This window comes from Vipera berus (assembly GCF_964194415.1).
Source record: "Vipera berus genome assembly, chromosome: 11".
In the NCBI taxonomy this organism is placed as follows: domain Eukaryota; kingdom Metazoa; phylum Chordata; class Lepidosauria; order Squamata; family Viperidae; genus Vipera; species Vipera berus.
In genome coordinates, this window is record NC_138214.1 from 242,022 (window position 1) to 256,701 (window position 14,680).

Sequence of the window (14,680 nt, forward strand, 5' to 3'; positions counted from 1 at the left end):
AAAGGGAGCCACTGTTCAGAGGGTCCGTCCACCACCAGGTCAAAGGACGTGTGTGGAGAGCCTCTGGAAAAGGAAGAGACTCCCAGCCCGGGAAGTTCCGCGAGGGACGCTTCAGCCCCTTCCTCAGGCCGGCTGTCTCCGGGAGTCGGGGGGCCTCGTGCTCGTCCTGGCAGGTGAACGAAGAGCTTCGCAACAGCCTCGTTGGTGTCCCGCCAGCTAGTGTCCTTGTCTTCCGGGCGTCCGCGCCGGAGGACGGAAAGGAGGCGGACGCCCAAACTGCGAGTGGCTTCAGCAAGCCTTGCCCTTGTCCCCTTCGGGCCGGGCAGAAAGGGGTGCTCTGCCCCTGCCCTTCGCCTGCCGTCGAGGCCGAGCGCCCGCAAGAAACGAGACGTTGTCTCCCGAAGGGAGGCTGCGAGACCAAACGCAGACCGTCGGGGCTGTCCTTCGCGTGGGTGGGCAGCGCCCTCCCCGCTGGAGGCGGGGAGAAGTGAGCCAAGCATCTCGGGCTCCGGCAAGGCCGGCTTGGCCGAAGTCCGGACGCCTCGGTTCGGCACTGTTGCCTCCGCCGCCGCCGCCGCCCAACCCTGCCCGGAAGAACAGCAGCAGCGGGACATGCCCGCACGCCTCCCCGGACTGGAGCGCTGCCCCGCGAACCTCGCAGTCCACCCGCTCCGGCCTCAGCCCCTTTGGCCTCTCGACGATGCCTCGGGCTCACGGGACGCGAGTGCCGCTCCTGCTCCTCCAGGGCGCTTTCCTCGGGTGAGTGGAGGGGGGGGGCTGTCTCGGCCGGGGCCTGGCTTCTTGGAGGGCCGGCTGGGATGCTGCACGTGCGGCGCAGGCGTTTCCTTCCTGAGGCTGGGACGGGTCAGGTCTCTTCCTCCCCGCCGAAGCTCCGATGTACCCGCAGGCAAAGCCCGCGCGCGGCGGGGTCCGACTCACTCTGACGCTGCCCCGCAGCAGCGCCAGCAGAGTTTCCCGAGGCGAAGGAGCCGCTCCGAAAGGGTGGGCTGCCCCGGCTTAGGAAGCGGGTCTTCCTCTCCGCGGCTGCTTTTGCCGGGGCATCTGCCGCCCAGCAGCTCCTTCGCCCTGGCCGCGAATGTCGGTGGCGTTTGCTCACAAGTTCGCTTCTTGCTTTTCTTCGGAAAATGTTATTTGATGAAACAGGCTGTGCGCAGTTCACGTGAGCCTTTGTTTCAAGGTTGAACTGATTCGTGGGCACCACAGTTTGGCCCCCAATGAACGAAGAGCTGCCATCCTTTCCTAGTCCAGACAAGCTCCGGGGCTGCCCACCTTCTGCTTCTGTGGGCAAGAGGTCATCAGGGCCAGAGGAGAAGGCAGGTCCACCTGGACTCTGACCCAGCTGGGTTTGCTCTGCTCTGGGAAGATCTAGGACTTCTGTGCTTCCCCTCGGAATCTCCCGGGATTTACAGAGAGTTTGCTCCTCTTTCCAGGGCTGCTCTCCTTATTGGAAAGCTTTCTCTGTTTCTCTGTTCTTTGTATTTTAACAGGCAACATTTTCTTTTCAGAGATTAAAGTAAAATAACCACAATTATAAGTGGGAGCAAGTTAATCTTAGAAGAAATGTCTTAGGCCTCCTAAAACTATTAGAAAAAACCCAAATAAGAATTTATGGTACGGATTGGGGGAAAATGGCCCGGTGCTCTTCCTTCATCTCTGAGGCTGAGGATAGGTCTGTGTGTAAAAGGGACCTGGGGGAGTCTTGGGGTTCTCCTTTGCCTGGGCAATGGGGTGGAAGGAGGCGGGTGTACGTCCCTGCAGCCCCACAGGAAAAGGGGGCTCCTTGGGCTGTGGAGAGCTGCACTGATGCCATGTGAGCTTTCAAGGGCCTTGTGGAATGGCAGAAGAGGACTGTAGCTCGTGGGGCAACAGAAGAAAGCTGATGCAATTTCATTGGCAGTGTTGATTGGTTTCAGCAGTCTGTTGAGTGGCAGTTTGGTTGAAGCATTTTGACTAGCCAAGCTGGCCCTCTGAATTCTGGGCAAATTTCTTGAGACGGAATCTTGTAGTGTTTCTCCATGAAGGCTGAATCGAGTATTTCCATGCCACACAGATGCTGGGCCCTGTGCTGAGAAGCCCAGCAAGGCGTTGTCCCGGGGTCCGGGGTCCTCCTCACCCGCTTTTTGGCATGCTGTCATTTATGGGGTCTCCTCGGGCCAAATGATTCTACAATCAACTGTAGTGCCCATGGCAATCTTTATGGCCCCAAACCCTCAACCCCTGGAGGAGTAGTTTGTCCATACCTGCTCCCCATCTGGAGTTCTCCAGGGCACTTTCCAGCCGGTGATCTGTACTGAAAACCCAAATCCCTTCTTGTGCTGCGGAAGAAAAAGGCAACCCCGACTGGGAGAAAGTTCTAAGTTTGCGTGACACTCTAAAATACATTAACCAGATCACACATGGCCTTCTGCTTGGCGTGTATCCCATGAGGAAGGCATGTGCATGTGGAAGACTGTCAGACTGGCACATCTATTCTCCTCCCTACCACCCCCCCCCAGATTCGTGACAGGGAGAGAAGTCAAATCGGCCCTGCAGAGCCTCCCCCAGCCAATGTCTCCCTCCGATTTCCTGGACAAGCTGATGGGCCGGACATCAGGCTATGATGCTCGCATTAGGCCCAACTTCAAAGGTAAGGTATGAGCCACTGCAAGACAGCCTAGATTCCTTTGGGCAGAAATGAAATGAGACTCTGCAGTGAGACAGAGAGATCTTTCCTGCCCCCTCTTCAGCCTGCGAGGGGCTTGCAGCACATAGAAGAAGCTTCTGCCCATGCTGTCCCAAGAGCTGGTAGAGCCATGGGAGCCATGGACGAGGGCAAAGCTTCCTGGCGGCTTGCTTTGCTCTGAAAAAGGGGAGGCCAGGTTGCTGCACAAAGCACCTTTCAGAGAAGCTTGCGTGGATCCCTCACGGAGGGAAGAGCCCCTTCAAAGAGCTGCTCTGCCCAGCTATCCATGGCCTTTGCGCCTTCTTCACATTTTCTTTCAGGACTAGCAAAGGTGCTTTCGAAGCACGATGACCCAGGAATAGAAAAGCGGTCTCGCCCCTGCGTCCCTCCTCCCCTGGGGATCAACTTGTGAGGATGTTGGGTGTGGCTGAGAATGTAGTTGGGCTTCATGGGGTGGTTGTGGGTCAACTGCTTGACAGGTAGAAAGACCTGTGTTTTGTTGCCGTGCACCTTTGCCTGAGATCTCGAGGAGACATAGATATTGGGATGTTTATGTGACAGACCTAGGAGGGGCAGGGGTCTCTGCATTCAGAAGACCAGTAGCTTGATTTTCCATCAAACAGTTGTATGGGTTCTCCACCTCAAGATAGTCACATAAAAAAGGCAACTGAGGGGAGATGTAATCAGGGTGTAGGAAACATGGATGACAGGGTGAAATTGGTTTTCTCCATCTCTGAAAATTAGAACTGGGAACCCCACCCAACCCCACCCCAACCCCTTATAAAGCTGCCTGGGAGCAAATTTATGGCAGACCAAAAAAGAGATCATTTGTTCCTTCAATACATCATTGAGCTGTGAAATTTATTCCCACAAAATGAGGTGATGGCCACTGACTTCATACAGGGGATAAATTCACGGATGCCTATCAGAAGGGACTGGATGAATTCATGGAGGACAGGACTGCTCTACTGGAAGGTCTTGCTTCTGAAGACCCTGTATTCTGTCTGGGTTGGTAGCTCAAATTACAACTGCAGGTGTGGTTAATGTTTTCTGCTTGGAAGAGCCATTTGCTTCTCCCCTGGACTGTCATGGTCCTTGGTCTGATCCAGCCAAATAGCTGTTACGTTCTTATCTGATCAGGACCCATCATCAGGCTTCAATAGCTTTATAACATGCCAGCCATGAGTCCTCTTTTAATTTCCTTACAGGCCCACCCGTCAATGTGACATGCAACATCTTCATCAACAGCTTTGGTTCAGTCACAGAAACTACCATGGTAAGGCTTAGCCCACCCACCCTCCTCACCCTTCTTTCCCAACCCAGCCCAACACTGCAGCACCTTTGGCCTTTAGAAGCTGCAGGCTTGGGAAGGACACAGTTGATAGGCCACAACTCTCCCTGATTACTCTGGCCTTGGAGGGCTGTTTCAGGATAGCAGTTGGAGACCAGTGGTGTGAGTGGGAGCCTGGGGACCAAGAGCAACCGGAGAGCCAAAGAACAGCCCTGCGCTGGGTCCATTTCCACACCTTGCAACCCCCCCTTCTAAGCCCCTCCATGACACCTCAGTCAGGCACTTTTCTTTTGCCTGCCTTCTCTCGCCTTGGCTCCACCCATGACAGTTTCTCTTGGCTCTTGCAGGATTATCGTGTCAATGTCTTTCTGCGGCAGCACTGGAATGACCCTCGCCTGACTTACTGGGAATACCCCGATGACTCTCTAGATTTGGACCCCTCCATGCTGGACTCCATTTGGAAGCCAGATCTGTTCTTTGCCAATGAGAAGGGAGCCAGTTTCCATGCGGTCACTACAGACAACAAGCTTCTACGCATTTTCAAAAATGGGGGTGTGCTATATAGCATTAGGTATAAGTTTCAACAACATCTTGTTCAGCCTAACCGCCCAGAAAATATGTCTCACTGTGGTCCTGTTTACTGTTCTTTCTCTTCCCCATAGGCTGACTCTTATCCTCTCCTGCCCTATGGATCTCAAGAACTTCCCTATGGATATTCAGACATGCACCATGCAGCTGGAGAGCTGTGGGTATTTTTATTTAACTGTAGCATGAACAGAGTCCTTGGTGCTGTACATAAGAGCCACAGTTTCCGTACTTATGCTCACTTGATGGGCACCACGAATTGGTTGTAGGTACAAGAAGTACTAGGCTGGTTTACACAGTATGATTACGTATAGCGGTTGGATTTGCACAATATGCTGAGCTTCATTAGAAGTAATCTTGGATCTTTGTTGTGACTTAACTATTCTGTGGGGTGGTTGGTATATAATTCAGAATCTGGGTTGATGCCATAACTAGATGGGGGTAGCCAAAAAGTTCCAGATGGTTCAATAAGGAGGGATCTGGAAGGCCCAATAGAAAGATGGAGCTGGAAGCCATGTTACCTGGGCATGTAATGCAAGCTGAGCAATGGAAGGCCAGGTGGACATCATCCCTCTACACCAGAGGAGCAATGAAAGGTGAGGGGGGGGGCAAGAGAAGGACTGTCTGTTTGCAGAGGGGTGGGTGACTCTGCCCCTTCTCTAGGTTCCTCCTGCTGCCTGTCTCTGCTTGCCTTGCAGTCGGTTACACCATGAATGACCTGACCTTCGAGTGGGAGACGGAGCAGGAGGCCGTGCAGGTGGCTGAAGGCCTGACGCTCCCTCAGTTTATCCTGCGGGATGAGAAAGATCTGGGCTATTGCACCAAGTCCTACAACACAGGTGACCAGATCTGCCTGGTGGGGGGAGACTCAGTGCTTCTCCCAGGGCTAAAGGCCCCGTTTGCAGACTGCCTCAAATACTACCATGACGCTGCTCTTCATCATCCATCCATCCATCCATCCATTTACTGTCTGACTCTATCACAAATCTAGGTAAGCAAACAGTATAATACGATACAAAGAGGACAAAAAGGAAACACACAGAAAAAGTAGAAAACAGCTTCTGGCAAACCAAATATCCCATCAGAAGTCTGAAGCTTGGGGAGAGAACCAGCCTCTACAGACCCATTTCAACAAAGTCAGGCCATGTGGAATCGGAGGGTCTCAGTCCGTTTTCTGCCGAGTAGAGCCTGGGAAAGCCATTAGGCCTCACAGAGGACAATTGTCGCCTCACCCTATCCTGGGATTGTGGTCAAGGCCAGACTGAAGCCCCAGGGGAGGTTATCCCCAACCAGATTGTGGAAACAGGTGGTTTTTTGCATGCTCACCTGGCATCCTGTAACAGCAACTGGAGCCCCCACAGACCCAATCCCCTGGCCTCAGGGAGGAGCACAGGAGCTGGAGAATGAAGCAGGTCTTGCCCAGCAACCCTGCTACTCCCACCCTTCACTTCTCACTATCTCCGTCTGCTATCATGGCTTGGACAAAATTAGGTATCCTCTTCCCCTGCCCCTCCCCCCCATCCTATAGCACATCCATTACCTTCTCCCCCTCGAGAGCCGCAGTCGCTTCCACAGCAGCTCTGCCAGAGAGTATGTTGCTTTGATACATCAGCCAACCCACCCCTACTACCCCTCCATTGCCAAACATGACCTCCCCTGTTGGAGTCTCTCCAGTGCAGGGGAGGTGCTCCTCTAGAGGATGGGCCCACAGGTGACCGGCTCTGCTGTGGCTCACCTTTTTCTCTTCCTTTCCTCCAGGGCAGTTCACCTGCATCGAAGTGAAGTTCCACCTGGAGAGGCAGATGGGCTACTATCTGATCCAGATGTACATCCCCAGCCTGCTGATTGTCATCCTTTCCTGGGTCTCCTTTTGGATCAACATGGATGCTGCACCAGCCCGGGTGGGGCTTGGCATTACCACTGTGCTGACAATGACCACCCAGAGTGCAGGGTCTCGGGCATCCTTGCCTAAGGTCAGGGCCCACGGCAGGGGATCCTGGAGCATCTTCCCAGGACACGAGTCTCTGGGCAGGCAAGAAGTATGCTTGCTTTCCAAGGGTTTCTCAGCATTCCCTTCTAGATGTGGGATGGGGAGCTCATATCAGAGCCCTTCTGTGCTCAGCTGGCCCCTTTATGCTGCTTCCAGCTGTTCCCTCAAACCACAGCATGAAATTTTGCTAAGAGAGGACCCTGAATATCTCCGTGCACCATCCCTGAGCTAAAGGAAGGAGCGTTGGTTTCCTCGCACATGGATTCTTTGCTACACCCCCTTTTGTAGGTCATTAAGTTCAGACCACAGGAAGGTTCCCTGATAAGAGTGGAGACAACCTTCCCTATCCCACCACGTTACCTACGTGGGGGCCAGGAGAGGTAGGCATCTGCCATATAGCCAATGGCTACCAGGGAACCCTCTGTACATCTTCAGAAGTATACCGTCCTACAAAGCCCAAGAATGACCACTTGAAATTAATCCTCCTCCTTGTGCTACATGCACGGACACCATGCACCGCTGTGCTTCTTATACAGCAAATGAGACAGGAACGACACAACACCTCAGTTTGCCTCTTTAAGCCAGCAGCATCAAGGGGGTATTTCGAAGTGGGTAAAACAGTTGTAGGTATGTTTTAGATGCCCAGCACTGCAGGCCTAACAAGGAATCTTTCCCGTGGCTATTTCTGTCTTTGGCTCACCAAAAGGAGCGAGCGGAGGAGAAAAATGTCCTTCTTAGATTTCCAGCCCCATCTGGGTCTGAGCATTCCCAAAAATGACCTCGCAAACAGAAGTCCCGTCTCTTCCTTCTCTAATGCTGGGGGGGGGGGTGTCCCTCCCCATCTTTTCTAGCATCTGCCTCCCATCTGTTCAGGCTATTTATACTTCCAAAGGAAAAGGCCACTGATGAACTACTCGTTTGGCAGGTGGCCAAGGGGCCTTATCAAAGAAAATCGGATGCCAGCTGGTGTGAGGGGGGAGGGGACTTGACCTGAGCATGTGAGTGCGCACTCCCCAACCCCAAAGCAACGCTAGGAGGCAAACGATGAATGCCAGAAAGGTTTAGTCTCGGTCTGGCCTTTCTGTTCGTCCAGAAGCAGCTGAAGTCCCTGCAGATGCCATTGGCTCCATTTGGGGACAGCATAACCGAATCACAGAGTCGGAAGGGATTTCTGGTTCAAGCCCCTGCTCAGGCAGGAAACTTTAGCCTAGACCATTTTGGACTAAGCTGTCCAATCTGAGGGGCCCTTGGTGCTCTCTGATCTGGGTTGTTTTCTTGCAGACATTTCATTACCCAAACTAGGTGATGTCATCAATCTTTCTTTAGAAAAACCTCCAGTGATGGAGCACCCCTAATTTCTGGGGGAAGCTGTTCCACTGTTTAATCATTCTCCCTGTCAGGAAATTTCTCCTTAGTTTTTGTTGGCTTCTCGTTGATCAGTCTCCATCTGTTGTTTCTTGTCCTGCCCTCTGATGCTTTGGAGAATAGGTTGAGCCCCTCTTGTGGGGTGACAGCCCCTTTAGATATTGGAAGATGATGCTATCGTGTCACCCCTGTCCGTCTCTTTATTACACTACATATACCCAGTTCCTGCAACCGTTCTTCAGGTTTTAGCCTCCAGTTCCCTAATCTTCTTTTGTTGCTCTTCTATGCATTTTGTCTGGCATCTCAATAGCCTTCTTATATTGTGACCAAAGCAAGGGACGCGGTGGCTCAGTGGGTTAGGACGCTGAGCTTGTCGACCAGATGGTCGGCGGGTCAAATCCCGAGTGCTGCGTAACAGAGTGAGTGCCTGTTACTCGTCCCAGCTTCTGCCAACCTAGCAGTTCGAAAGCATATAAAAATGCAAGTAGAAAAATAGGGACCACTACGGTGGGAAGGGAACAGCGTTCCGTGCGCCTTTGGCATCTAGTCATGCCGGCCACATGACCACGGAGACGTCCTCGGACAAGCGCTGGCTCTTCGGCTTTGAAACGGAGATGAGCACCAGCCCCTAGAGTAGGAAACGACTAGCACGCATGTGCAGGGGAACCTTTACCTTTTATTGTGACCAAAACCAGATGCAGTATTCCAAGTCTGGTCTTAACAGTGCAGTAGAAAGCAATACTAGTACTTTAGGTGATCCCCCTGTTGATGCAGCCTAGGACCTCATTGCTTTTTCTGCAGCACAATTCTGGTTCATATTAGGTGGTTGTCCACTAGGGCTCCAAGATCCCTCCCACAGTGACCACTCTTGAGCCAGGTATCACCTATTCTACACCTGTGCATTTGACTTTTCTTGCCTAAGACCCTACTTTTCTCACCACTGAATTTCATTTTGTTGGATGGCCTGGTGTTCAAGTCTGTCGAGATCCTTCCGGATCTTGAGCCTATCTTCTGGGGTATCGCCTATTACTCCCAACTGGGTGTCATCTGCAAATTTGATGAGTTCCCCTTTTATTCTCTCATCTAAATCATTTATGAACACGTTGAAGAGTGCTGGGCCTAACAGAAAATCTTGGGGTGACCCACTGCATGCATCCCTCCATGTGGATGTAGTTCCTCAGTGAGGAAATGCTGCTGTCCCTAACTGGGGGGGGGGCTGAACCTGGAGTCAAGGCAGCTGGGGGGAGCATGCCAGGTCCTTGCAAGACAGGACGAAGCCCTGCAAAACATTCACCGCAGGAGAACCACTACACTCCTGGCATCTTGGTGCCTGCCTGGCATGAGGCTGGTACCATGCCTTGCTGTGTCAAATGAGAAGAACCTTAGAAAGTCTTTGGCATTTTCTGTGGGGGCTGCAATAGAAGCAGGGCTGCCAAGAAAAATGGCCGTCCGAACCATTGGAAGCAGTGCTGGAGTTGGGGAGGGGGCTGCTTAGGCAGCAACCAAGAAGGCCTGGGGAATTGCTTGCCCACGCCCCTTTCCTCGGCAGGTCTCCTACGTCAAAGCCATTGATATATGGATGGCCGTCTGCCTGCTCTTCGTCTTTGCCGCCCTGCTGGAGTATGCAGCAGTCAACTTTGTCTCACGCCAGCATAAGGAGCTCCTGCGTCTGCGGAGGAGCCAACGGCGACAGAGGATGGTGAGCAAGAGTTGGGCAGGGGGCTTCCGGGGGGGGAGGTAATAGGCCCAGTGCTCCCCATGTGTCCCTGGAACTGGTTAGAAGGGGGGGGGGAAGGAGCCCCTACCAAGTCAGGCCCGCCTTCCTTGGGTGACTTTTGCCTAGCCTGTCAGAAACAGCTACAGTTTTTAAACAAGTGTCTTTTTTTGTGCTGGCTTTGGTTTTGTTCTTCCCTTGTTTTGCCACTCAGGGCTGTTCAGCTGCATCTGTTTAGGAAGGCAGCATGCTGGGCTGGATGCCATCTGGGATGCCATCTGGGAAGGCAAGGGGGCTTCCCTTAGGGTCTGTGCCAGTCCAGCTGAATTTATTTATTTATAAAATTTATATGGCCGCCTACTCGTACATGGCGATTCAAGGCAGATTACAAAACATAAAAGCACAATACAAAAGAAAAATAGTAATAAAATAATAAAAAATAACCCCCACCCTGGCAACAACATACATTCATACCAGCCATTTAATGGGCTCCATCCTGCTCTGGGTTCCCCAGGGCTGCTGGCAGAACCAGGTGTTCAGGGCCTTCCGGAAGACTGTCAGAGTTGGGGGGGGTGTCTAATCTCTGGGGGGATGGTGTCCCAGAGGGAGGGAGCCACCACAGAGAAGGCCCTTCTTCTGGATTGCACCAGATATACCTCCTTAAGGAATGGGACCTGCAACATTTCTTGCCTCCCTGCTCTAGTGGGTCAGATAAGATGTGATCGGCAAGAGAAGGTCCCTTGGATAACCTGGTCCCAAGCCATGAAGGGCTTTAAAGGGACAACCAGCATCTTGAATTGCACCCAGAAGCAAATCGGCAACCAGTGCAGCTCCCACAGAAGAGGTGATATATATGCACACCCAGGGCTGCACAAAGCCATGTGGGTCACTACATTTTGCACCAACTGGAACTTCCGGATGCTTTTCAAGGGCAGCCCCATGTAGAGCATGTTGCAATAGTCAAGACGTGAGGTGAGTAGAGCATGAGTGACCGTGAAGAGGGATTGTTGGTCCAGGAAAGGGTGTAACTGGCACACAACCCACAGTTGTGCAAAAGCCCTCCTGGCCATGACTGCCACCTGCTCTTTGAGCACTAGTTGCGAGTCCAGGAGAACCCACAGATTATGCACAGGGTCTGTTTGGGGCAGTGCCACCCATCCGAGACCAAAGGTGGCAATTCTCCGTAGGTTAAAGAACCCCAAACCCAGAGCCACTCGGTCTTGCCAGAGTTCACTTTCACCCCATTGCTCCCCATCCAGCCCCTGACAGCATCCAGGCACCGCGAGAGGCAGGTCAGGGCATCGCTTAACCCAACATGGGCTGAGATGCACAGTTGGGTATCAACAGCCTGTTGATGACGTCTCAGTCCCTGGTGACGGATGATCTCACCCAAAGGCTTCATGTAAACATTAAATAGGAGCACCGAGCCCTGCGGGACCCTGCAAAGCAGTGGGCAAGGGCTGGATCTCTTGCCTCCTATTGACACTGACTGAGAGCAGCCACAGAGGAAGGAAGTGAACCAGGAGAGCACGGAGCCCCCCCAACTCCCGAAGCTGCTTCAGAGGGAGACCATGGTTGATGGTACCGAAAGCTGCTTCTTGTGCCTTGCCAGCCTTTGCCAGGAGAGAGAAGCTGCCCTCTAGTGCTTGATCAATCGGCTGCAGGCCCCAGTTTCAAGCTGTCCTTGGCCAGCCTGCAGAAGGGTGCCCAGTTTTACATCCAGGAAAGAGGGGGGCAAGAGAGAGTGCTGACTTGAATAGCCCCAGAGCAGAGCCCCAATCCATCAAATGGCAGGCAGGGAGGGGTTGGCATTCAGAGGCAGGTGGAAACCACGGAGGTGCTCAAGACCAAAGCCTTGAACACTGGCATACCAAAGGTGCAAGCAGCAGCGACTTTGCTGCTTCAGCTTCAGCACTTTGGGCTCAAGGTGCAACCTGGAAATTGGATGAGCTGAGCAGTGTCTTGCATTCCCTGTATGATGCTGCCCTTCTTAGTTCCACACTGAAGGGGAGATGTGCAGGTAACCTGGGCCAATTCCCTTCCCCCCCAACACTTCCCCACCAGGCAGCAAGGATACAATGGAAGATAGTGGTTTGTGGATCCAGAACACTAGGATAAAAGGGCTGCCTCTGAGGACATCAGGCAATGCTAGGAATTGTGAGCCACTCGCCGAGGTAATAATTCAACTTGGAACACGGACTTGGAGGTTTGCAGTCACGAATGTGTTCCTGCAGTGCAGAAATGGAGCTGTAGAGGGAAGGGAATGGCTCTGAAGGAGAGGAAGAAGAGCCACCACCAGGGCAGCAGTTAGATGGGGCGGGGGGGGCAGACCAAGAAAGTAACTCAAGAAAGCTTCCCACTTTTTGCCCCGTCAAAGGAGGCAAGACGAGAGTAGGGAAAGCAGGTTCAACTTGCAAGACTCCACAGCAGCTGAGAACTACCCTTACTCCTCCCTCCCCCTGCCCAGGAAGAAGAGGTGGTCCGTGAGAGCCGCTTCTACTTCCAGGGCTACGGACTTGGCCACATGAAAAGTGGGGCAGCCGTGGACAACCCTATCTACCGTCCGCCCGCTCCGGCCCCCCTCCTGCGAGAAGGAGAAATGCTCCGGAGACGTTACGTGGATCGGGCCAAGCGGATTGACACCATCTCCCGAGCCGTCTTCCCCTTCACTTTCCTAGTGTTCAACATTTTCTACTGGGTGGTCTATAAAGTTCTCCACCAAGCAGCCCCTTGAGCTCTGGTCAGGACCTGCGACCCAGGGCAGCAAGAACTGCTGGTGGCGTCCTTCCGAGCTTCTGCACTCAAGAACACAGAAACATCGACTCCTTTCCCAAATGCCATGCTGAGAAATTTGGCAAACTTCGCACGATGGTAAGATTTGCGAAAGGAAGGTACGGTTATTGTGCCACTGCTGAGCATGATAGAGTTTGGGGTGGTCATATTTCATAAGGAGGACCATGGTGGGGCCCTCTATCTTTCCTAGATTTCTGCTGCTCCCCCTGAAGTCCAGGAAGCCTTGGGAGAATTAAAGAACTGACAGATAGCAGAGAAGCTCTGAGTCACCCAGTCCACCCTCCCTGCCCAGCACAGGCATCTGCTGAGCTTTCCCTTACCGCTGTTTGCTCCTATTTGAAAAACCCCCAGCAAGATGAGCGCTTCCATGCAAGATTTTCACATGACTCTGCAGTGATTCCCAAGAGTGATTCCCAAGTCCCTCCTAAGATCTAGTCTACATCTCCACAGTGTCGAGAAGACAAGCAGTTTTGTGGTCTGCTCAAGCCAAATAGGGTCAGCTGTTCTGTTTCTGGTAGGGCTTCAGCTCCGGGCCCTGATTGCCCTGGGAGTTGCCTTCTGAAACCGTCTCTACCCTTTTAAAGTTTGCAAAGCAGCATAGTGTACAATGGAACAATGGGCTCTTCTGGCCTGGGCGCTGCTGCTCTTAATGCAGCCCAAGATTGCATCAATTTTTGAGCAGCTGCAGCACAGGCTTTGCCCATGTTCAGTCTGCAGTCCATGTATCCTCCGCACATGACAATCCAGTCCTGCACCCAGAGCCATGACAATTTTCAGGAACGGGACTTCAGGCAGCACATTTGCAGATCTTCAGTTTGGATCGGCCCAGCATTCAGCCTGTCACAATCATGTTGAATTGCACCGTGGTCCTTCAAGGTGTTATTCAACACCCTTACCTTGCTATCAGCTGTAACTGTGACCAGCACACCCCCCCCCCAAGCCATCCTCTGGGCCCCTTAAAGAGATCGTGAATGGTCTGGGCCAAGGATGAGGCGCCCCTTTTCTCTTTGACAATGCAAAGGCATTATCCACTGGCCACGGCTGCGGCTGCTCGATCAGTTGCAAGCTTCAGACTAGCCCACACCTCTACCTCTAACCAGTTCAGATCCACAAACCCAGCCATCACCTCACCCATAAACCCTCCCAAGCCCGCTAAGAGGGAGGGGCTCGTGCAGGCAGCAGGAGAGCATTACCCAGCAGAGCACCAAGGACTTGGGGCGGCTGTCTGGCTTCCCTTTTCTGGAAGTGTGCTGCCAGCTTCCTCCCCCTCCCAGGCCCCTAGGAGAGCCCCTTGGCAGCAAGCTGATTTATGATTGCATCAGTCAAATGACTCTTGGCAGATAAAGATTTGAAACATTTAAGGCAGGTAAATAACAGAATACAACTCGGAGATGAAACAGCTCAGGAATAAAAGCAGAATCTGGCTAGAATATCCTCTGAAACAATTCAGCTTTCAGCATTTTCCCGAAACAGCTCAGGGAAGGGGCAACACATCCTGGACTCGGCCCTCTTTACCTCCCAGAAGGGCTTAGGACAAGCACCAAGAGCAGCTTCTCCCTGCATGGCTGAGTTAAGTGCATTGGGGAGAGGCAGTCACCAGGCTGTTCCTGTGCCAGGAAATCCAAGGCAGCCCGGGGTCAAGGGAGAAATGCACGAGCCTAAGAGACGTGGCTGAACCACGGGCTTATATGTTGTGTGGGGAACCACGTCATAAACCCCGTTCAGTCTTTACTGATCAAATTTATGGATGGAAAATATTTGTCTGGCCACCCACTCTGGGCCGCTCACAGTTGCTGCTTACTGGATTTGGAGGCTCTCAGGTTCCAATGGAAGCAGAGTTATGTGCTGAGTGGAGCAGTTATTTTAAAAGTGCCCTTTTCCTACCAGTTCATCCTTTGTGGCCACTATGGGTGCACTCAGAAGTCTGCTCTCTTCAGCAAAGGGCCCCTTCTTCCCCTGGAGCCCCTTGAGTTCCTCTCTTTCTCAGCCTGGCTGCTCCCTGGCACGCTGGGGTTCAGCTGCAAATGGCCCTACGGCGCAGCAGCTTGGTGGGCTGCAAAGAGAGAGCAGGAGTGGAACACCCCCACCCCCACACACCCCACAAAGCTCAAACTTTAAGATCCAATCCTGGGCCTGAGGCAGCCTCCGTCAAACAGGATGAAGCTCATTGGCGAATCTTAAAGAAGCTGCCATGGTCGGGAAGTAAGTAAGTTAGAAACAGCCCTTTGGAAAGACCAAACAGAGAAGATGATGGGTGGC

At 52.8% G+C, this 14,680-nt stretch overlaps 1 protein-coding gene across 1 annotated transcript; it reads left to right on the forward strand.

Annotated features, from left to right (window-relative positions):
* Positions 1-2,568: 2,568 nt before the first annotated feature.
* LOC308673290 (glycine receptor subunit alpha-4) lies at positions 2,569-12,368 on the forward strand (the record flags this gene model as incomplete). The annotated part of the gene is made up of 8 exons (XM_081336862.1): positions 2,569-2,647; positions 3,892-3,959; positions 4,322-4,545; positions 4,637-4,719; positions 5,258-5,398; positions 6,318-6,532; positions 9,464-9,613; positions 12,096-12,368. 8 exons carry the CDS (start codon positions 2,569-2,571, stop codon positions 12,360-12,362), a joined length of 1,227 nt encoding a protein of 408 aa, XP_081192988.1. The 3' UTR covers positions 12,363-12,368.
* Positions 12,369-14,680: the final 2,312 nt, after the last annotated feature.